At 46.0% G+C, this 23,993-nt stretch overlaps 1 protein-coding gene across 3 annotated transcripts in view; it reads right to left on the bottom strand.

The window, feature by feature from the left end:
- The window catches only part of LOC138282863 (serine/threonine-protein phosphatase 6 regulatory ankyrin repeat subunit B-like), a 366,276-nt gene that overhangs the window by 106,712 nt on the left and 235,571 nt on the right, over positions 1-23,993 (bottom strand). For all 3 annotated transcript variants that reach the window (XM_069220832.1, XM_069220833.1, XM_069220834.1), the window contains one exon: positions 9,832-9,948. In XM_069220832.1, coding sequence (XP_069076933.1) covers positions 9,832-9,948 — 117 coding nt within the window. The remainder of the gene's footprint in view (positions 1-9,831; positions 9,949-23,993) is intronic.

The following is a 23,993-nucleotide window of genomic DNA, read 5'->3' on the forward strand; positions in this document are numbered from 1 at the left end:
CAGCAACACGCCCTCTTAGTGACACACATACCACAGTTTTATTAGCTAGTGAAACATTGACACCTTCAGACCCTTTGAATGCATCCAGACATTACACAGAGACAGCTCATCTGCTTATAAGAGAGATACAAGAAAAGGCCCCAGAGCATGAGAAACAGTTGTGTGAAGCCAGAGGATGCACACAGACAGGAACAGATTTAATATACAGACAAATGTCAACAGGGAAGCCTGTCATGCCCTAAGCATTGCTAATGATCGCTCTAAACCAGCTACATCTTCCTTCACATACTGCTAGAGACAATATAACCCTCCAAATACGTCAGGACTGGTTTGTCCCTAACTTACATGAGATGATTACAATGTACATACACACCTGCACAGTGTGCCAGCAGTATTCCCCAAGTCCCACCTCTAAGGTAATAGCTTCCACAATACCTCGCCCACAAGGTCCCTTTAAGGAACTGCACATTGATTACATTGATATGATTGACAAATGCAATCATTATCGCTATTTTATAGTTGTAGTCTGCCCATTCTCAAGGTGGATTGAAGCAGGACCTTGTGTTCACTGTGATGCCAAGTCTGCTGCAAATATTTTGCTCCATGAGATAATACCACGGTGGGGTGTCCATGAGGGGATCAGATCTGACAATGGCACCCACTTCGTCAATAATATATTTTCTCACCTCACCACCTTGTTAGGAATAACACATAAATTGTCCTCAGTTTATCATCCGCAAAGCAATGGAATTGTGGAGCACCTTAATGGCCTCCTCAAGAACAAAATAAGTAAACTATGTGTGACATTGAAGAAGAAATGGCTATACTGCCTCCCTTTAGAACTCTTTGCTTTGAGAAATGCCCCAGGATCAGATCACCATTTGACTCCTCATCAAATAGTGACAGGTAGAACAATGAGCACATTTGTGCCATCAACTAGACATAAGTTGGAGACTGAGAGTGCACCTGAAGTTGTACAAACTGAAATGAATGAATACATGTCTTAGCTAACCAAAGTTGCAAAGTTATTCTCTAAACAGGTTACACGTGCACGCATCTCCTGTAAAGGATCAACAAACACCATTACCTTTGGGAACTTTAGTATATATTCGCAATTTTCTCAGAAAGTGGAAGGACTGCAAATTCAATGGACCCTTCCCAATGGCAGACAGCACGACTACAGCAGTGAAAGTCCAAGGCAACAAACCATGGTACCACCTCCAGGACAACCACCTGGCCCCAACCATGCCATCCATCCCTTTGGACATCAAGCAGGGAAAAGAGGGGGGAGAACAGGAGAAGCAACCGGAGTAAAGCCTCCCTCTAAAGCTCCAATATTAGACAATTCTTCTTTCCAGTTATGTATTTTATGTTTGTTTTTCCTCCTCGGTGCACTGATATTGATGTTTTTAGCCCTTGGATATTTTTATTTTTTTGATCCTATATTAAATATTACAAGCATGAGTAGAACTGTTGATAATGATATTGACCATCACCCTCTTCATCCTCCTTTTTTTGATAATATGTGGTACCAGCACATGCATAGTATAGGCATATCCACGTCCAACACCAGTTGTTATGTATGCTCTCTCATCCCCCATGCTGCTGGACTAGATAGAGTGCATCTCCCAAAAGAGGTATCCCCAAACATTACACATTGTCTCCTGCACCTATTTTTATGCAGAAAGAGAGCACAACTACAACCAACTCACGTTAGTCCTGTTACTGCACTAGTTAACACAACTAGATTTGACACCACCCCAGAAGTCCTACAAGTCCTGACAGGAAAACAAGAGAAAATGGAAGAGATATCAAAAATGAAGAAAGCAGGGCAAATAAAGGACTCACCCAGATTGGGAAAAAGTGGTATTACATCAAGGTATTTTTCAAAGGTCTTACCCATTATCTGAATGTAGTAACTATTTAGCTAAACCCCTGCCCCCTGATTGTGCAGGCAGGCCAGTTCTTAGAATCACAGGATCAGTATTCGCCCATGATAAATGGCATACCAAGGCCAAAGTTATATGTAGAGCAATATCATTATGGAATGGCACTGAGACACAAGGTCCACTAACTTTTAATAAGATAATAGGCCAATGTCAGGAAATATGGGATGCGAACATACAGAGATATACATGACAGGAGCTACCATACACCCTAGAATAGCAATGAAATTAACACAGTTTTCTCTTTGTTTCAGAGGGAATGGGACAGTGAAGGTTGGGAGTAACCTCAACTGCAACATCACCACCTACAACGCTGATATGCAGGGCGGCACCTCCAGCCTGATGGCTCATTACTGGATGTGTGGGGCCCGGCTCCACATGCAACTACCCCCGAACTGGAATGGCCTCTGCTCCCTAGCTACTTTGCCCCCCCCCCACCGGTGATACCATCCGTCCAACAACCTTGCTTCACCATTACCGTACAAAACGAGCTGCTGAGTTTTTTGGTACTGAAGTGTGGAAAGACATTCCACAGGAACATAGACTATTTAATGATGCCCAAATCTTTTTTGGTACCATCCTACCATTTATTCAGGTGAAATCAACTGCAAGCTGGCTGCAGATCACACGCTTTGAATTGATGAAGACCATAAATGCAACCGAAGATGGGTTCAATGCTATCAAGGAAGAACTCCGAGCCCTTAGGCTGATGGTAATGCAACACAGATATGTACTTGATTTAATGACGGCCATGGAAGGAGGGGTGTGTAAGAAGATTGAATCGGCCTGTTGCACTTATGTGCCGGCCAATGATGCGGACAATGGGACATTAACTCAGGCCATTCAGAGATTGCATGATCTACAAAAGAAAATGATCGATGAGGGGGTGCCCCTGATGGGTGGTTCAAGGGCTGGTTCGAATGGGTGCCGTCCTGGATGTCAGGTTTGTTCAAGGCCTTGTTGCCTTTGATCGTGTAGTTGCATTTGATGTGTCTTATTTTTCAGGTAATAATAGTATGTTGCAAAAGGATGACAGCTAAATTGGGATGGACAGAGTAGTGGGTATGTGGTGGTTTCCCTAGTTTCATTAGTAGATGCGAAGGTAAGAAAAGTAGTTGAATAATCAACTAGAGGGGGGAATGATGTAGGAAGAATAGGAACACATCACATACATACAAACATAAGTTCCCAAATCCCAATACAAACCTTTTAGGCTAGGGATAGTTGTAAACTAATGTAAGTAGTGAAAGGCTTAATACATGACATGCTAAAAAAAGACAGACTGTGGGTTTAATAGAAGAGTCAGGTCATATTTAGGACAAACAAACACTTATTACTTAGGAAACTTATACACATGCTGCATTGTTAAGTTAGCTGTGCTGAAACACACAAGAGGCCCAAGCCACATTAGAATGAGAGTTTTTCTTTAAAGCTGCACCAACTGTCGCTTTCAAAATGTTCACTTAGCACGAACAGGGTGGAACAAAAGGGTGTATCCTGCTTTAGCACAAGGGCCCTAAAAACCACAAGTCATTCATATCTTGGTGAGGGGAACTGTGTAAGGGTCAGATAAGCATTAGCACAAGGCACGGCTACCGTGAGCATCATGTAACATATAATCACTTGTTGTGCAGAAAAGATAGAGATGCAGAATGACATCAGTGTTACTTACCCGCCCATGAGGTGACCAGTAATCGTGCATGTGCTCTTGTCAAGAGGTACCTCTCCCCTATTATCTTATCTGTACTGCTTGTTCTTGCTTACATCAATGATGAACTTGTAACCATAATTTTTTGTGGTTTTTACAGTATAAATACCACTGATTGTGAACTAGAACTTTGAACTTCAGTCATGGCCTCTATGTTGGGACTGCCTGTTGTTCCCAGCTGAAAATCGATTAAACCTATATTATTGTGTCAAATTGATCTGTCTTATTTTATTAACAGATTTCCCTCTAACAGGTCCAAGGCTTAACCACATGGCCACTGGAACACCCCAAGCCTTATCCTTATGCCACACAAACAACCGAGGCACCGTAAATGAAGGGAAAAAAACACCAGCAGAAACATATGAGGGACCCAGACCAAGCATAAGGGCCAAACACAGTCCCCCATGAGTCCACAAAATAGAAAGAAAAAAGGGCCTTAACCAGTTCCTACCACCCATTCAAATCACCACTGAGACACGGCAAGCCTCACCAATGTGCCGATCCGGAAGTGCAGCCCCAGCCACAGCAGGACAGCCACCGGAATCCGTCATGGCGTCTGCAGGATGCACTCTGTCCGCAGACGCGCTGAAGAGCAGGAAACCCCATCAAGCTGGAAAACCGCAGCCCAGAGCTCCGCTCAGGGTGGGAATCCAAACAGTGAAGCCCCCCAGGCTACGCCATGACAGGAGAAGGAAGGTAAGTCTCCTGGACATCAAAAAAGAACAGGACGAGGAGGGGTCAAAGGGCATTTTTATTTAGAGAATGGCGGGGTATATTGGAGGCAAGGGAGCCTCATTGCTTAAGAAGGAAGGTGAGGGAGGGACGGGAGGTAGATGTTACTACTACTGGTGGTGTTGTTGTTACTACGATTCAGGGGTAAAGAAAAGCTGGAAAGGATGTGGCAAATCCAGCATACTCTTGGACACACCAAAGATCAGTATCTCGACCTACCTTCCACCACAGGCCCTGTAGATCAGGTGGCTTTATTGGCCAAGCCTGAAATGTTGTCCAGTATCCAAGCCAACTAAGAGACAGGAGTTATATTTTTGGACCTGTCAATGGCCAACTCAGAGTGGCCCGCTATTGACACTAAAGACAGAACTGGAATTTGAAAGCCAGCACTAAGGCTGGATTTATTTGAGCCAAAGAAGAAAATACCAGTGCCTTAACCAATATCTTGACTTCAAAGTGAAGGGATGTAAACAAAAGCATAAACACCTAAAGTATCAGTTTCAATTATATAGACAATAACAGAATTATTGTAAAGCCTGCTCTTTCCCTCTCTTCTCCTGAACATTGTCACACACCCCATTGACTGGAAGAAGTCTAGTTATCAGACACTACTGTTTTATAGTATGCAACCTAGAATGTAGTCTTGCATCTCAAAAATTTGAGACTACAAGTATAAATGTGACTAAATAGGAGGTCTCCATTTATATATGTAACCCAGGCAAAAATATAACATTACCAAGAAAGATGTCAGAAGCCTACAGGTGTTTTAAAAAGAAACAAACTTGAAATTACCTCTTTGTGGAATGGATCCTACAGAGCTATCAATTTCAACCTGTAACTATGAACACCTGTACCATGTGTTTCAGAGATACCTTTGAAACCCACTAAATCTCTCCATGTCTGATACTACCCTAGGATATAGCATGTTCATCATGTTTCCCACCAGCCATCAGTCTGACACCAAGGACCTGGCCAGTTCACTTTCAAAAATACAGAAAATTATGTACTGAATAGATGTCATAAACTGTCTTTCCCTGTGAGTATTGCAGCCGTTTCATGAAGACTAGAAAGAGTTACAATGAAGGTACCTGATGCATCACTATGTACACCTGAAATAATACAGTCTTTACAAAACTATAAGTGGCCTACTGCCAAATTAGGTGCAAAAACATGCCCTTTATTAATGCAAATGGCAAATATGGATTTATAGAATCAGTATCTGTCAGAATTCATGTCCTCAGATACAATGTAAATCATTGGGAAATCTGCAAGTTAGCCAGGTGTTTTGCAGTCATACCTTTACAGCTGGGGCAGGGGGAGGGGCATTCCCAGGGGAAGAACAGTGGGTGATCACTGAGAATGTAGTGGCCAGACACAAATCAATAGTTTTGTGGCTATTTACAAACCAAGTCAATAGTTTTGCCACACCCAAATTAGACAAATAAACATAAGGTCTAAAATATAGAGTTGGATTGTAACGTAAAATCTTCAGTTTTGTGGAAGGAATGATACATCCTATGTAGAAAAATGCTTTGTTGTGGTAAATCTGTTGGGGTAATTACTGCTGCCATAGGGTTTATGTGGCAGAGATAAGGCTGCCCAACGATTCTCCATTAGAGCTGAGAAAGGCTGGAGTTCAGGTGCAAAACCACCCAAACACCGCCTTATGTTCTGTGTCTGTAAGGCAAGCAACGCCTCCATCTGGAAAAAAAAGTTTTAAGGTACAGAACAAGCATTTGCAATGCAGTGTGTCTCGCATTACCTCCAGTTAGAGTTACTGGTATTGTAAATTAAAAACTGGATTTTTCTTGTCACATAAATTGGTCAACCCTGCCTCATAATGTGGTCTTTTCCTGCCACATAATTCCAGTGGCCGTAAATATAAGTAAAACACTTCCATTTACCTTCTTCCTCTATCTGCAGCCAGAAATGAAAATGTTGCCACTTAGCAACCTAATTTAAATCTGCCATGCTAATTCCAACAGAATACCACTTTTACCACCCCCACCATCAGAACTGCTGGCTGGCTAACACAATTCTCAAAACAAGACAGCCACTAAGGAGTAATGAGAGAAATAAACTATAAGGGTCACCCATTCATATCAAGAGTGTTTAAACGTTCATAGTGTAATAAGGATGTTAAATTAGCCTGAATCATGGTCATAATTGCAAGAAGGAGACATTCATAAAACATATATAATTATCAGATAAACCCAATAAAAACCTTTCTCAGAAATAAATGTTTGGCATTGTAGTCTATTTCACATTTTCTGGGCTAGCAGTCCTACTGCAATGATATTACAAACAAGACCCTTAAAACACAAACTACTCTCAGCTGTAAAACAAACGTTCCAGCCATGAGAGAGTTTAAAAAGACACTAACATAGTGTGGGGACCCATAAATGATCTAGACAGAAAGAGCAGGTTGTGGTGAACGTTTTGAAGGTGGACCACCTCAAACTGAGTTATGAGCAAAAATGTTTTGTAAAAGAATGCACTGCAAAGCATTATGGGATGAACAAGTAAAGCAAATATTATAGTATGTTGACTGCAATGCTCAGAACAGCCCCTAGAGAACACTACAATAAAAAATAATGTTTATCATAAACATGGTCATATAAGCATATAACTAGCCCTTAGAGGGCATAACCACATGAAAATAGAACAGCACAAAGTAATGTAGTGCAACCATATGCTTAGCCCCTAGAGAGCATAGTGCCTTACACATTCCAGGCCTAGCAGGCCTTCTGCAATACTAAGGCCCTTAGAACACAAGCTACTCAAAGCTCTAAAACAAAAGCTTCAGCCATAGGAGTGCATAAAAAGGGAATGAATGGTGGGAGGGGTTATTATTTTGTGGTCCCCACTAACTTGGTGTGGGGACCCAGAGATGACCTAAGCGGAAAGAGTGCTTCATGCTGAACATTTTGGTGGTGGCCCCATTGTTCTATGATCGCCACAGGCTGAGTTTTAGGCAAAACTTTTTTGAAAAAGAATGCTTGAAAAGCATTATAGGGCGACTTTTCCCGAATACAGTGAATATTGTCGTATCGGCTCTCCCGCTGTGCCAGCGCACTGTGCAGCACACATAGAAAGAGGAAAATACCTCAGGGGATTGTTCTTGTACGGGAAGATGTCTCTTCCTGCACAAAGCAATCCTGCCTATAACGCAGGCACCCTTGCACCATGGTGCAAGAGTGCCTGCGTTTGTACTTGGCAGCACAGCACCAGCGCTGGGAAAAGACAGGAATAGGCCAGGCTGTATAATGTTAGCTACTGCAAATGGCTGCCCTTACCCTGTCACACAGCACAGCAAGGTGACTTTCTGTGCTGCATGACTTTTTTTATAAATGTGCCTTTAAGAGAGGAACGTGGAAGAGCAACAAAGAAGATGTTACAATACAGAGAAGAGACACTGCAAGAGCAGAGACATTACGAAAAACAATGGGGCCTTCTGCAGAATATATTGAGGGGCCCCAAGACTCACAAATCTCATAAATATTGATCAGACTGGAAAGAGGGCCCAGAAGAATGGAGGGCCCCTGTGCCCAGGGACTACAAGGGCCTTCCCTGCGCCCCTGTGAAAGAGAGAGCATTGGAATGGAGAGAAGAGAAAGAAACATCAAGAGGCCAAAACACAATTGAAGACTGTCCACTGTGAAGAAAAGTACAAAAGAATCAGTTAAGAGGAGAGAGAGAGAGGATCGGTTCAGGAAGCTAGAGCAATACTAAATCTTGACCTCTCACAATGTCAATCAGAAATGGTATGATAGTAACGAAGTCTATCCCATCAGATATCGCCATCATTTAAAAAAAAGACAACACCCTCCCAACCACACACCCTATAGGCCTTAGCTTGCTGCTCATGTAGGCATGTCTTTAAGCACCCCACATAGGGGTAGTAAGCGCTATATAAATGTTGCAATACAAGACAATAAAAAGAAAACAAATAGGAACAGGCTCAGGCGGATGGACAGGTGAAGAGACAACCAGAAAAACGATGGCAGCGATTAGAAAGAGAAATTGCAAGAGCCGAAAAAGAAAGTTAATTGATGAAAATTCAATGTGATCATTTAGGAATAGTTCCTGGTGCATCCAACTTTAGTGTACCGGTTTTAGACTCTGGAGTACATATGATATGAATAACAACAAAAAGGTTTAGGAGCAAAAAATATCAACTGAGATCAAAAGAGTGCAATTAAAGCTAATAAACAGTTCTGAAATGCAATCTGCAATTTAAAGGAATACTCCTCACAACAGCTCATCCCTTCTAAAGAAAAATTAAAGCGTCAAAAGTTCTATCCAGTAGCAAAACATTTGGAGGAGGCCAACTGGATCTTCTATCAGGCTACACGACGTAGAAAATATGATTGGGCAAAACTATAAAATAAACAAGTAACGCTTTATGCGAAATGACTGCATCGACTAAAAAAAAAAATAACAAACATGAAATTTTTTGCATCCGGAGATAACTACCTTGCCGTGAAATAGCCTGATTTACACACGATTACACTCTCATGAAGTACGGTAAAACGGGCCAGGGGTGCTTGAATGTCCGCCGTACTCAAAAACATCTGGTGAAGAGTCAGCCCCTTCAATAGTGTGTTTTGGCATTAAGGGGACACATCTTCAGTTTGGGCAGAGGATGATCGCATAAGAAAACAAAGAACATGAAAATTATTTTCAGACAGCAGTTGTTGGTAAATCATGGCTAACCCACATAAAGGTGCAATGAGACAACCAGGTTTGAATGGGTCTCTGTCCTCTGTCCTCTGGATTTATCATCCTATTTGCGTTTTCCCAATGGAGAGGAGTCCAGGAGGCTGCCCGTCCCACGGGATCAGGACAGGCAGATCCCGTACTAACTGCCCGGAGCTATCGCTAACCCAATAAAATGTAAACAAAGAAAGTACGGGTAGTTCACAGGGGCGGAATCTCTTAGATCGTCATAGCGGTTTCTTTTTGCAGACAACATGTTCAGCATTGTGTGCATCCATTCAAACCAGTGACAAGCCTTCAGTTAGAACAAAATAGTATCTCGATCGGACGGGCGGGCTCTAAGTTGAAATCAATTAGTGCTTGATCCCTGCTCCACACAGAGGAATGGAAATGATGCCAGACATGCCTTGACGAATTACGAGGCTTTAAAGAAGAGTGCCACTTAGACCAACAAATGGTGAGCAACAGGCGGGCTCCAAACCCTGTGCTGAACACAACAGAGTCTCACATACGCCAAGCGCATGCACTCACAGGCTCGACCTTAAAAAAAAGATAAGGTGCATGTGCACCCTAACCTTACCCATAAAGCAATGCATATTTTGCTTGAAATGTTGCAATTTTATAAAAAATTGAAGGAGTGAACCAGTGCTTTGTTAACAACCTCTTTCGGATTTTTTCTCTACCTATAGTGTAAATAGATAGAAAATCAGAGCTCCGAAACAGTACCTTTGCTTGTTTGTTGATCACTTGTTGCATCCGACTGGAGCTAATGTGCTTCAGCATCTCCAGAAGAACGTCTGAGTTTCCCACTCGTGCACAGTAATGCAATGGAGTTTCAAGTGCCTGAAGCATAAAAATATCAGGATGGATCAATAAATTTCATTACATTTGCCATGCATTCCTACCTTTTTTTAAAATATGATGTTAGGTCCATAACTTTTGAGATAAACTGTGAACTGTATAACAGTAACATGCATCAATGAGAAAGTCCTGTTTTTTAAACAATAACGTGTTTATGGTATTTAAGATTTCCTTGTTTTTAAATTGTTTAAAGATTGCAAAATTAGGCAGGCAGAACCAGTGGTGGCGATAATTTTACAAGGAAGGGAAGTGGTAGGGGGCGCGCACACCCACACACAGCCACACACACATCTTACTCACACCTCTGACCTGTTTTAGGTCCTGAGCTCGCCCCCCACGTCCGCAGCACCAACCTGCTGTCTCCTGCCTCTGACCCCCGCCCACGCTGCTGCTAGCGTGTTCGAGGCTTCACTTGACCCGTGTGCCGTTTTTTCCGCCGTCCTGTAAGTGTTTTTCTATTTTCAGCACCTTGCCTCTTGCGCTTCCGCCCCCGCCGTGCCCCTTCTGATTGTGCCACTTTTCGCTGCCCTGTAGTGCCTTTTTACTGTTTTTCAAGCGCCTCGCCTCCTGCGCTTCTGCCCCCGTTGTGCCCCTCTGATTGCTGTTTCCCCGATTGTATACTGTGCCACTAGTGTATTTCTCTGATTGTTTTCATATTGTGACTGTATTTTGCTTGACTTTTTGTGCCTTCGTGTTTTCGCCCCTTGTGCGCTCCCCTTTGCTCTCCGCTCCCTGCCGCTGCCTCCCTGCGGCCCGCCCCCTCGCGCCCCCATTCGCCGCTCCCTCCCGCCTCCCAGCTGCTCCTCCCTCCCCCCTCCCTTCTTAATGGCTGGCGCTGCGCGTCGCGAGTGAGCGACCTCTGACCTGTTTTAGGTCCTGAGCTCGCCCCCCACGTCCGCAGCACCAACCTGCTGTCTCCTGCCTCTGACCCCCGCCCACGCTGCTGCTAGCGTGTTCAAGGCTTCACTTGACCCGTGTGCCGTTTTTCCGCCGTCCTGTAAGTGTTTTTCTATTTTCAGCGCCTTGCCTCTTGCGCTTCTGCCCCCGCCGTGCCCCTTCTGATTGTGCCACTTTTCGCCGCCCTGTAGTGCCTTTTTACTGTTTTTCAAGCGCCTTGCCTCCTGCGCTTCTGCCCCCGTTGTGCCCCTCTGATGGCTGTTTCCCCGATTGTATACTGTGCAATTAGTGTATTTCTCTGATTGTTTTCATATTGTGACTGTATTTTGCTCGACTTTTTGTGCCTTCGTGTTTTCGCCCCTTGTGCGCTCCCCCTTGCTCTCCGCTCCCTGCCGCTGCCTCCCTGCGGCCCCGCCCCCCTCGAGCCCCCATTCGCCACTCCCTCCCGCCTCCCAGCTGCTCCTCCCTCCCCCCCCCCCTCCCTTCTTAATGGCTGGTGCTGCGCGTCCGCGCAGCGGGCGCGCCAGAGGCAAGCCCGTCTGCACCCGTCCGCACCTGGACCGCGCCCAGCACCACCCCCCCTGGTCCTCACGTCCCCCGCAACTCCTGCCTCCGATACTCGGCCCGCGAACTCCTCGCCCTCAACCCTGGCCCCTCCACAGAGTGCTTCCTGGCCACCCCGAAGCACACCAAAGGACCTTTTTCCTGCCGCACCTGCAACTTCTCCTGCAACAGAACAACGAAGCCAGCAACAACCAACACAAACCACCTGCACTGCATCCTCCTCAACACACGCTCCGCACAAAAACACGCCATCGAGCTCTGGGACTTGCTCGACACCACCGCCCCAGACGTGGCCTTCCTGACCGAAACCTGGTGGAACGACTCTTCGGCCCCTGACATCGCCATCGCCATCGCCATACCTGACAGATACAAGATCACCAGAAGAGATCGCACCAACGGAATCGGCGGAGGGATAACCATCGCCCACAAATCTACCCTCAAGATCCACACCCACACGGACGACACCCTCAAGACAGCCGAACACCTCCACTTCCAGATTCACCAACACTACCCTCAGAGGAACCCTCATATACCGCCCTCCAGGACCAAGAGCCCCCTTCAGCGACACCGTCTCCGACCTCGCAAGTACCCACGCCCTCGCCTCTCCAGACTACATCCTCCTGGGAGATCTAAACTTCCACCTGGAAAACAACAACGACGCCAACACCGCATCACTGACCACCAACCTCCTCAACCTCGGACTCCGTCAACTGGTCAACACCCCCACCCACATCGCCGGACACACGCTTGACCCACTCTTCACCTCAAGCAACCACATCTCTTTCAGCCACACCTCCGAACTCCACTGGACCGACCATCACTGCGTCCACTTCACCTTCAAGAAAAACACTGAACACCACCGCATCCCTCTACCGCCTCACCGCCGCTGGGGAAAAGTCACCGAAGACCAACTAACCAGCACACTCGCCAAATACCCACCACCCGAACCCACCGACCCGAGCACCGCCGCCATCAACCTCCATCAATGGATCCTCAACTGCGCCAACACCTTAGCCCCACTCAAGAAACCCACCGGCAACCAAGAAAAGAAAAAAACAGCCTGGTTCACAGACGAACTGACCACCTCCAAACGCACCTGCCAGAAACTCAAGAAGAAATGGATCCTCGAGCGCACACCCGACAACCTTGCTATCCTCAAGGACGCCAACTGTGAACACCACCAACGGATCCGACTCGCCAAGCGCGCCCACTTCACAGAACGCCTCAACAACAACGCCCACGACTGCAAAGAACTCTTCTGCATCGTGAAGGAACTCTCCAACCCTAACGCCAACGTCAACGACGTCCCTCCCTCCCAGAAACTCTGCGACGATCTCTCCACCTTCTTCCACCAGAAAATCGCAGCCAATCACGACAGCTTCAACACCGCACCTCCGCCAGACCCCACCCCCGACGACTCCTCCCACGCCTGCCGCCTCACCACCTGGACCCAAGTACACGACGCCGAAACCCTAACAACCATGAATTCCATCCACTCACCATCGCCCCCAAACTCCGCAAGATCATCAACCTCTCCTTCAACACCGCCACCTTCCCGGACAGCTGGAAGCACGCAGAAATCCAACCCCTCCTCAAGAAACCCAAGGCTGACCCCAACGATCTAAAAAACTTCCGACCGATCTCTCTCCTCCCTTTTCCAGCGAAGGTCATCGAGAAGATCGTCAACGCACAGCTCGCCCACTTCCTAGAAGACAACTCCATCCTAGACCCCTCACAATCTGGATTCAGACGAAACCACAGCACTGAGACCGCACTCCTCGCCGCCACAGATGACATCAGACAACAAATGGACAACGGCGAAACCTCAGCCCTCATCCTCCTCGACCTATCAGCCGCTTTCGACACAGTCTGCCACCGCACCCTGCTAACCCGTCTCCACGAAGCCGGCATCCAAGACAAAGCCCTCAACTGGATCTCATCCTTCCTCTCCGACAGAACCCAGAGAGTCCGACTCTCACCCTTCCGCTCCAAAGCCACCAACCTCATCTGCGGCGTCCCCCAAGGCTCCTCTCTTAGCCCAACGCTGTTCAACGTCTACATGGCCCCCCTTGCACAACTGGCCCGTCATCACAACCTCAGCATCATCTCCTACGCCGACGACACCCAGCTCGTCCTCTCCCTGACCAAAGATCCGCTCACCGCCAAAACCAACCTCCATGAGGGACTAAAATCCATTGCCGAGTGGATGAGCAACAGCCGCCTGAAGCTCAACTCCGACAAGACGGAAGTCCTCATCCTCGGACGCACCCCCTCGGCCTGGAACGACTCCTGGTGGCCCACCGCCCTCGGACCCCCACCCACCCCAGCCAGCCACGCACGAAACCTCGGCTTGGTCCTCGACTCTGCTCTCACCATGTCCAAACAGATCAACGCTGTCTCCTCTTCTTGTTTCAACACCCTCCGCATGCTCCGCAGGATCTTCAAGTGGATTCCAACAGGAACCAGGAAGATGGTGACTCAAGCCCTCGTCAGTAGCAGACTTGACTACGGCAACGCACTCTACACAGGCATCCCAACGAAAGACATCAAACGACTCCAACGCATCCAGAACGCATCCGCCCGCCTGATCCTCGACATACCCCGCCGATGTCACATCTCCCCCCACCTGAAGGACCTCCACTGGCTCCCTGTGGATAAAAGGATCACCTTCAAACTCCTCACCCACGCACACAAGGCACTACACAACACCGGACCCACCTACTTGAACACCAGACTCAACTTCTACTTCCCCACACGTCAACTCCGCTCTGCCAACCTCGCCCTCGCCATCGTCCCCCGAATCCAGCGCAAGACCTCTGGCGGCAGATCCTTCTCCTTCCTCGCCGCTCTCTCCCCACCTCACTACGCCAGACCCAGGACCTCCTCACCTTCAGGAGACTCCTCAAGACATGGCTCTTCGAACGCTAGCAGCACCCCCCCCCCCCCAGCGCCTCAAAACCCTGTCGGGTACATAGCGCGCTTTATAAATTCACTGATTGATTGATTGATTGACACACGTACACTCATTCACAACACTCACTAACCTTTCAAGATAACTTTATTTTGAGCTACACATAGATCATAAAAAGTACAGACATATAAAATCATAAAAGGTACATAAGAACCTCATATATCCTTACTTAATATCATGACAACCCCATCCCAGTATTCTGCACTTTTTGTACCCAAAACTTCAAAAATATATAAGAACATATATAGAGCAATACATTTTAATCAAATTAAATAAAACACATTAAAATGTGCAATGTAACGCTCTCATTCCTGTGCCAAATAGAAATAGGCTAGGTCAAATAGATTTTAGGCAGCAGCCAATCTGTTATCGGCCCCCTAGAGTGGTGCATGGTACACCTTGGCCTTATAAAGTGTCAGTGCAATTACAGTTATGGAGAAAAAAATAGGGGAGCATAGTTCATGAGTAATGGGTAATTGTCTTGTCAAAGCTGACTATCACTAACTAAAACATATATCATGCATGTATACACACAACAACATAAAAAAAATAAAAAAACTTTCTTCAACAACAGCAGCTCTGACAGGGAAGCCTTGGATGTCTCAGGAGGGTTGGGATTGCTGCCTTCCCTCATTGGCTGATGTAATGTCAGACAATGAGGGAAGGCAGCAGTCCCAACCTCATCACAGAGTGCGATGGGGTCCGTGAGACTGCTGACCCCAACCCACTCTGTCTTCAGCCTGGCAAAGTTCAGCTCAGCCAGCCAGGAGCCTGCACTTTTAGTTCATGTCTGGCTCCTGTCTGCCTGACCTGAACCAGAAGAATCTCCGTCAGACAGACCTTTGTTCATACTGACAAACACTCTTCTTGACAGGAAGAAAGTTGGGGGGATCTCCTCAGCCCGTATGGATGGGCTGCTGCTGGCCAGAACCTACCTGAACCCATACATTGGCTCCTAGTGAAAGTAAGGATCACATGCAGGGTACTCCCTGATGTCCAAAAAACTTACAGTGAAAGGACTGATCTACCTATGCCCTTTTGCTCCCAACTACATATTTCTCAGAAACACTAGCTACAAAACATTGTAACACAATCTACCATCAAAGGGTTGAAGGAACGAAGCAGATCCTTGGAAGGTCATGACCTCATGCCTGGAAGGTGAGCCGAACTACACCTTTTAGAAAACCCTACACTTCAAACTTGGTGATAGCTGAACATCATACAAGAAGGGGTCATGGAGGCCGGACATCAGAAAAGGATTCACCTTTCCAATCACACTTTCAAACTCCATTGAACATTTGGAATCAGGCTTGTTCAGAAGATCTTAATCACAAGAGAAATGCAACACTTAAGAACTGCGTTAAATCCAAAAACGAAATACCTTTCACAAGGAATCCTCGTGCCTGCTAGAAGAGGATATAAAAAGGAATTTCTGAATGACAGGCAAGAAAGGAAGCAGTTGCTTTGTGGTACCATCTGCCAGACCGTGGAGCCAACGCATTCTCAGGATGCATGGTTACCTAGGTGGATCAGTCATAAATTACTCTGAACTCAATAACAAAAAATTATCTGAGGAGGAGTCTATTCCACTGCGAGTTGTGAGTTTTCACAACATAAGAGTCATTGAAGACACTCACCTAAAAATTAATGACTTTCAATTAAAAAACTGTTGTTATTGTCAGTGAGCAAAGGCAGGGTCAAGTGATTCCAGAGATGACACTTAGCAAGTGAACAAGGCAGACCAATACAAGGCTCTACAAAGTATAATGGCGGCCAATAACAACTCAGGACAGGAGCTACACAAGAATAAGTTATGACAAACTAAGGGGTGTACAGGTATAGGAACAAGAGGTCTCTTGATAGCTTATTCAAAGCCCCTTGGACTGACACCAGCAGATTGCTCTTAACAAAAGTCATGCAACCAAGTTATAGTGGGGCTAGCTGTGTAGAGAGTGTTGTACTCAGTGCAAGGTGGACTGAGACTGACAACAACATTGAGGCAGGTAAGACTTGAAAGATCCTGGGGGCGACACCAGAAGTCTTTCCCTCACCTGACTGGAATGGAGACCAAGCCAGAGGTCACACTGTAAACAGATATGGACTGCAACAGACAGTGGATTGAATTTGAAATGGAACAGAAAACCAGAGTGGAAAGAACAGCCAGAATATAGGACAAACAAGACAACGCTCAGACAAAGAGAGAAACAAGACAGGAATTATTGACAGGGCTTCAGTAATAAAGAATAGGAATACAGGAATCAAGGGCAGTCTCTACCCAACAGGCACTGGCACAAGGAATTAAAAAATGTCCTCAATAGGCACTAGAACAAGTTATGCCCTTCCTGGTGGATAAACTCAGGAATTCAGAACAAGGACACAAGAGACATTCAGAAGAAGGAAATAAAGGAAACCGCTGCCAACTCAGCAAATATATGGTCAGAAGACCATCAAGAAAAACACAGACATCAGGCTAGAAAGGAAAGTGAAAAGGTGAAACACATAAGCTAGATATAAAAAACAAAAACCAAGACATTTCACTAAAATACAAGAAGGGTTCAAATTTTTCGGCATCCAGGGGGCACAGAATGACAGTGCGCCTCAACCTAGAATAACAGACAGGGCACTGAGGAAATAAATAAAGTGCAATTTTTAAACCCATTATCACACCTGTTAATTAAATTGCTTTTCTGAGAGTAGCTGCTAACGATTCCTGCTTTGGAACATAAAAAAACATGCCTCCCTCAGTTTTCAGTCGACCCTCTCTTAAAACCTGGATATGAGCCAAATTTTCTGAAAAAACGGGACTGTCCTGGCAAATCCAGTACGCCTGGTCACCCCAATATAAGCGCAATGCTGTGCCAGGCAGCCTTATGGAAGCAGGACACTGCAAAAAGCAGTAGCATGAATCACAAACTCCTCTCACAGTTTCAGTGATTCAGCACTTCATCCAGTGATTTGCAGAAAAGAATCAGTAAGGCTGTCTCTATTGATTTATTGCTCAGGTGAACCGGAAAACAAGTATCACCAGCATACTTCTGACATCAAAGCCCCTTTCCTGGCTCAGATGAGTTATAGGCATCAAATATTAGTTCAAGAGGAGAGGTAACAGTTTAAAGTTATAGGCTCTGGCGAATAATGACCTAATTTGAGATGCTGCTTGCATAAGAAGGATTTAAAACGGTCCTGAGCCTTTCCCCGGATGTTGACTCAATCAACTAGGATATTCAGTACTATCATATCCTTTATCATCTCAAAAGACGCCAAGTGGTCCAGTAGGGTTAGGGCGACTGATCACTCTTGGTATTACCTCAAACTGTAACTACAGTAGGATTAGAGACTCGCAAGCGCTCATTTTGAGTCTGGCGGTCCTAGGACTGCCAGATTCGCAGTGGCGGTCGGACTGCTGCCAATGCGGCGGTCTGACAGCCACATTATGACTGTGGCGAAAGCTTTATGGTCCGACCGCCGGCACCGCCACTTTTTCGCAGACCGACGGCCTGGTGATGCCAGCAGTCTTAATCCTACAAGGCAGCGCTGCAAGCAGCGCTGCCCTGGGGAGTACGACTCCTGTGTCTGTCCGCTTTTGCATGGCGGTTCCTCTGCCTTGCAAAGGCTGGCGGAGACAGGGTGCTAGGGGCCCCATGGGGCATGGGCAGTGGATAACTTGGCATGGGTAGTGCAGGGGCTCCCATGGGCAGCCCCGTTGCTCTTTTCACTGCCTGAAATACAGACAGTTAAAAGCGCCACAGGTGCTGTCGCACCCGACGCACCACAACATTGCCACCAGCTCGCTTATGAGCCGGCGTCAATGTTGTGGGTAGTTTCTCGCTAGCCCAGTGGGAAACTCATAATACGGCCAGTGGGCAGGAAACCGAACTGGTGGTTTTCTGACCTAACAAGTTTGCCTGGCAGCCTCCGCCGCTCGCCAAACTCATAATGAGGCCCTTAATGTCTATTTGACATCACTTGGAAACCCCTTGAAGCAAACAATCCCTTTATTGACAGCCTCCTGACTGTAATTCTATGGCTTTGATAGAACTAAAACTGGACGACTGTGAATATAAGACAGACTTCTGTTCTCTGCTGGAATAATTTTGGATTGTATGCAGAATTGTGTGCAGGCACAACGGCCTATATTTATACTTTTTTATGCAAACCTGATATAACACTGGTTTGCGTCAAAAAGTATTGTGCCAGCTTGTGCCATTCCAGGACGCCAGCGGGCGCCATATTTATGGAATGGTGTAATCCGGCGCAAAGGGTGGGCTAGTGTAAAAAATAATTGGCGTTAGCCGGGTGGGGGTGGCGGTATGGGAGATGGGTATTTAGCACCAAAAAATGACGCTAGGCTGGTTAGAGTAAAAAAAGAGAACACTAACCAGATTAGTGTCATTTTATGGCACTAAACCTACCATGCCACATGACTCCTGCCTTTGAAAAGGCAGGAGTCATGCTCACCACCCCAGTGGCCAGCACAGGGGACATAGGTCCCCTGGCATGGCCATTGCACCTTGTGCCATGGAGGGGGACCCATTTCAGCGCCCCCAACGGCACTTAAAATAATTAAACAAAAAACCTCCCTGTACTTACCTCTACTTACCTGGGATGGGGTCTCACATCCTCCGCTGTCTCTCTGGTGGGGGTGGGGGTATCCCTGGGACCGGGGGAGGGCACCGGTGGTCTCTTTCCATGGTTTCCCACCATGGAAATGGGCCCACAAGTCCCCTAACACCTGCCTTGACCCAGGCGTTAAATAATGGCGCTAACTTAGGCCCACCTACCTCCCGTGCCCCATTTTTGCACGAGAAGATAAATAAGGCCTAGGGCCTGTGAGTAATTTTTTGCCCAGGAACGCCTACCTTGCATCTCATTGACTCAAGGTAGTTTTCCGCAGGCAAAAAATGACTTTAACTTCAATATTTTGGCGCTAGACATGTCTAGCCCCAAAATATAAATATGGAGTTAGGGTTGCACCGGATTTGCCTAAAAAAATGATGCAAATCCGGCGCAATCAGAGTATAAATATGCCCCAAAGTTGATTCTTATGAAGCATCCATGCGCTGGAGAAGAAACAGAAAAAGAAAATCTGAGAGGATCATTTTTATTAAAACTAAACATCCCCATGGAATTTTGTTAACGCAGAAAGTTTTTAGATCTTTAAGTGCAAGGTGGTGTAGGAAGGAAAATGTAAGTGACCTTGATGCATCAGCTCCAACCCAGGCCCTTAGGAAGGCGTAGCTGGGCACACTCCTGGGACCGTTTATTGGGTCTGGTCTTTGTGACAGGTTAAAATTGCTCACCACACTTGGTTTTCAAAAAACTTCATACATAATTTTCATGTATAAAGTGGCTTCTAGACAGTTTGCTTCCTCTATAGGTCTGTTAAATTGTCATTCACATTTGCTTCAATCCACCATCGCATACAGTATGGAGCAAAAGGCCAGCCCACTTTTTTTATTGGCTCATTTCTCTTTAAGTGACCACCCGAGGCCTGTTCACATTTGCCTAGCAATAGTTCCTTTCTCTTCAGTGACAGAAGTGGTTCACAGACTGCGTTTTTTAATTTTACTTTTATATTAAGTTTGAAAAAACATGAATTTATTTTGCTTGCAATCTGGACGTCCAGTTAAAAGGCAATTTATTTTCTGCATACTTTTTCAAGTTGCTGTTATAAAGTATTTAAGTTATAGTTGGATCCTTAGGTAGTGATTTATTATTTCGTCCTTCACAAATAAAGGTTACAATTATCTTGCTGGTTTTAGTACTCTAGGTAAACCCTCAAGTGAAATCACCATTCATATAACTGTCAAAGGATGACTTATGGAGTACATGTTGTATGTCTGTGAACATTAAACATATTATTATATATGAAAACATGATTCATGTCACCTACCCCAACACATGCCCATGGTTATTAGGGCTTGTTTTCATTTGACATTAGGATTCCACCCAAAGCCAGGTCATGTTACTCTACGCAACTTTATTTGATGTGTAATATGAGGAATATTTGCCATACCCCTCTTGTAGAACTTATAAAGGGTTTGCGGGAACACAACACAGTGGCATTTGGACCTTCACTGGAGCCAACTTTCGGCATAAAAAGCCTTTGGCACACAAAAGTGGCTCAGCACCAGCGTTTCCGTCGCTTTGCGTTGTGCAGAAACACTTGCGTCACTAGAGCGCCATCTGGGCCTGAATGCAGGGCTTGGTTTGAGGGGCCACTACCACTCACTTGTGGGCATCAGCACTTATTTTTCCTCATCAGACGTTCCCCGAGAGCAACAGCAAGAAAAACACACAAAGCGGAATGAAGGAGGAAGAGGAAAAATAGAAGAAGGTCACAAAGGGAGATAGAGGGACCGGAAATAGGGCGATAACGAGACAGGAAGTGACTAGTACAGGTTAGAGAGCCATGAGGTGGATTCAAGACTATGCAGCCTTGGTACTCAGAGCACCGACATTTTACAGCACGGGCCGCGGGGTGCTGAGCAGAACTTTGGGCACCGGCACTCATTCTTTTACAAAATAAGCACTGTCCTAGTGTCTCCTATTACACAAGTATGCAAACTGTGTAAGACATGCTGGAGCCAAATCCTTCACTCTTCGTGCTGCGTGGGGATGCGTTTGTTACATAAACACACAAAGTGAGACGTATGGTCGTGCAGCGAACTCGGTTTGAGCACACGCTGAAGGAGTGAGAGGGCGGCCACTTACAACACTTTGTTTATCCACAAATCAAGGCCTGCATAAACAAGGAGTCATAACACCCCTGGCCTGCTGGCACTTCCTCCTCAAACCTAACCTAAAAGGCACAATGACATCAGGAAAGAGATATGCTAAATCACTTCTGAAGTGGGCTCAAGTGCAGAGGACCACTTGTGGTTTCAAGGAAAAGTGTTCAGGGACTCCAACTACTTGATAGTTTCTGGCTGATTGATTTTCTAGGGCCCAGAGTGAGGTTTGTGTGTGGAACAGAGAATGGCCATCAAGGATGGTGAGGCATAAGTGGCATTAATCAGTGAAAACAGTGAGGGCGCCCAACCACCCTTCTGAAAAGAGTCAGCAGACCCGGGTCAGCACCTTGCAGCAGCCTCATTATTTAGCTTTTGTTTAATTTAAACTTAATTTAAAGTGCAATTTTCTCACCAGAATGGTATGCAAGCCTGGTGTGTAGATAATGTAGCTAGCATGAACTGACAAATATAGCAAAGAATGTCTCAGTCTGCCACAAAGAAAGATTGGAAGACAAGTAAATTAAATACTTGTCTGTACCTTTCTATTAGAAGGTCAGACTCTAGAACTCGGCTGGTAACACCCTTATGTTACCTCTCAAAAGCAATATATCTTTGTCACCATAAAGCCTCATAATTACCCCATCAATTACAGTTTATACTGGCTCCCAAGCAGCCTTCAGATTTGCTTATTAACCAGTTGCACACATTTACGATTTTTCCGACAGCAGGTACAGAGAAGGCCTCTTTCTTCCCTTTCAGCCAGAGACACCTCAAGGTCATCATTAGCCCTTCAAAAATGGTTATCTTTTAACAAAATGGAGTAGCACTGCTGTAAACTTAAAACAGATTTGAAACATCTTCCCTAATAAATCCAGCCCACTTCAGCCACTGGGCTCATTATCAGTCGCGGCTCGCTGTGCTCACGCGGGGTGGGTGTAGCACGTGGAGGTGGAGGTGGGAGGGGAATAAAATGCAATAAAAAATAATAATAATAAAAAAAAAATTACCTGCACGCTGCCGCTCTGCTCCTCTGTCTCCTCTGCTGCAGGCAGGCACAGGCTCCCAGCCTGCCCTGCGGCCAATCCTGACGCTACTCACAGCAGCGTCAGGATTGGCTAGGAGTGCCCAGCCAGGGATCTCCCAGGCAGACTGGGAGCCTGTGCCTGCTCTCTCCAGCCCCGCAACTGTGTTGTTGGGCTGGAGAGAGAGTACTGCGCCTGTGTTTTTGCCCAGCCCGAGACGGCCCGCCAAACATACATGCCCACTGAGGGGAATGCACAGTGAACTCCCTCATATCCTCGAAATCCCCAATAACATGCCCTTTAACAAACAAAACAATAATAAACATGGTTTATCATGGTTTCAATTGTTAAAGGATTGTCAGCAGCGGCTGCTGGCGGGGGGGGGGGGGGTTGGGGAGGGTGACGCTTCTCCACCCTAATGGAAGAGCAGCTGCTGCTTAATATGCAAATCAAAATACTGTGCAACTTTGGCCATGTCTAGCCCAAAACAGTGCAGTATTTATTGATTGCTCAATGGTACCAAAGAGGCCTTGGTGCTCACTGGCCTAGGATACGATTCATTTAGTTATAAAGCAGTGACAGGACCAACAATACAGGAAAGTTATCAGGCCTGTGCTCATAGGTGTGCCAGGTCACAAGACACGTTACGATACAGAAGACTAAGTAATTGGAAGTGATGGCACCCAAGAAAATAGAAAATGCACACTCATACCCATAAAACTACGTTTCCCAGACTCACATGCACATCCCCAGTAAATATAGGACAAGCACAATCACGGACACTTCTACATCAATAGCGGCAAACCAGAGATTTAAATCCCACCTATAAATAGTTCCTTTGTCTGGCAACAGTGGTTGTCATGACTCTTCACTATATGGTTTTAGTTCACATTCAGCTTGTTCCATCACGTCACTTTTGATGTTCTCTCTTGTTCAGCTCCCCTCGGTAATCTAGTTCCTTACCTGCTGTTTCTGCTTACCTGGTTTGTTACCCTATTGTCAGTTTGCCTTCTTGTCCAACCTCCTCTCTCCTGATGCAGCACTGGCATTTCTTCTTCAGATTCTGAGCTGGAGTTGGGGCAGGCCATGGCCTAATTACAGCATCCCCTCTGCTCGCACCAGGTAAGTCTTGTATTTTAATACCCATAAATGTCATTCCTCTGGTATTGTATCAGAGTTGGAGACCATGATGATTCTTAGTTTGGTCTTGAGATGCTGTGTCCCGGAATCTAGACTAGGATTTCTGAACGCCAGCCTGCAGTCCCTTCACCCCATTTTTACCTTACTCTTGGTCTTCATTGGCATTTTTGACTTAATAAAAAGGGGCGAGTGTGTAGATTCTGGCTGGAATCATACTAGTGTCTCTGAAATGACGTGTTTCCACCAACCACTCCACGAGGGTTGGCTTCCACACTCACTCCACACCCATCCATCTCAGCTGTAACCGGTCAGGTGACCCTGCTGATAAGAGGTTCTGGGCGCACATGCCCTAGGCAATTTCATTCTTAGGTAGCATGAGGGCCCCCAAAACTACTGAATCAACCTCTTGGTGGAGCCGGAAGGAATGATCTTGAAATCCATATGCTTGAATTTCTCTGCTCGTGGACAGAGCGCTTCTTCGTCAGTGATTCCTTCCAGGGGGTGGCATGTCTCTGACTACAAATTTAGGACCACCCCCTGGCTGCCTCAAAATACCGGCTTTGTTGGGAAGCAATATATGTTGTTTGTCCAAACCATTAATTTATACATCAGCAGTTCTGTTCCATATCTTTTATCCATGTTTGTCAACGTAAGCTTCCAAACAAGAACAACAACTTGTTCCTCGGGTCTGAAATTACC

This window comes from Pleurodeles waltl, chromosome 2_2 (genome assembly GCF_031143425.1).
Source record: "Pleurodeles waltl isolate 20211129_DDA chromosome 2_2, aPleWal1.hap1.20221129, whole genome shotgun sequence".
Classification (NCBI taxonomy): Eukaryota; Metazoa; Chordata; class Amphibia; order Caudata; family Salamandridae; genus Pleurodeles; species Pleurodeles waltl.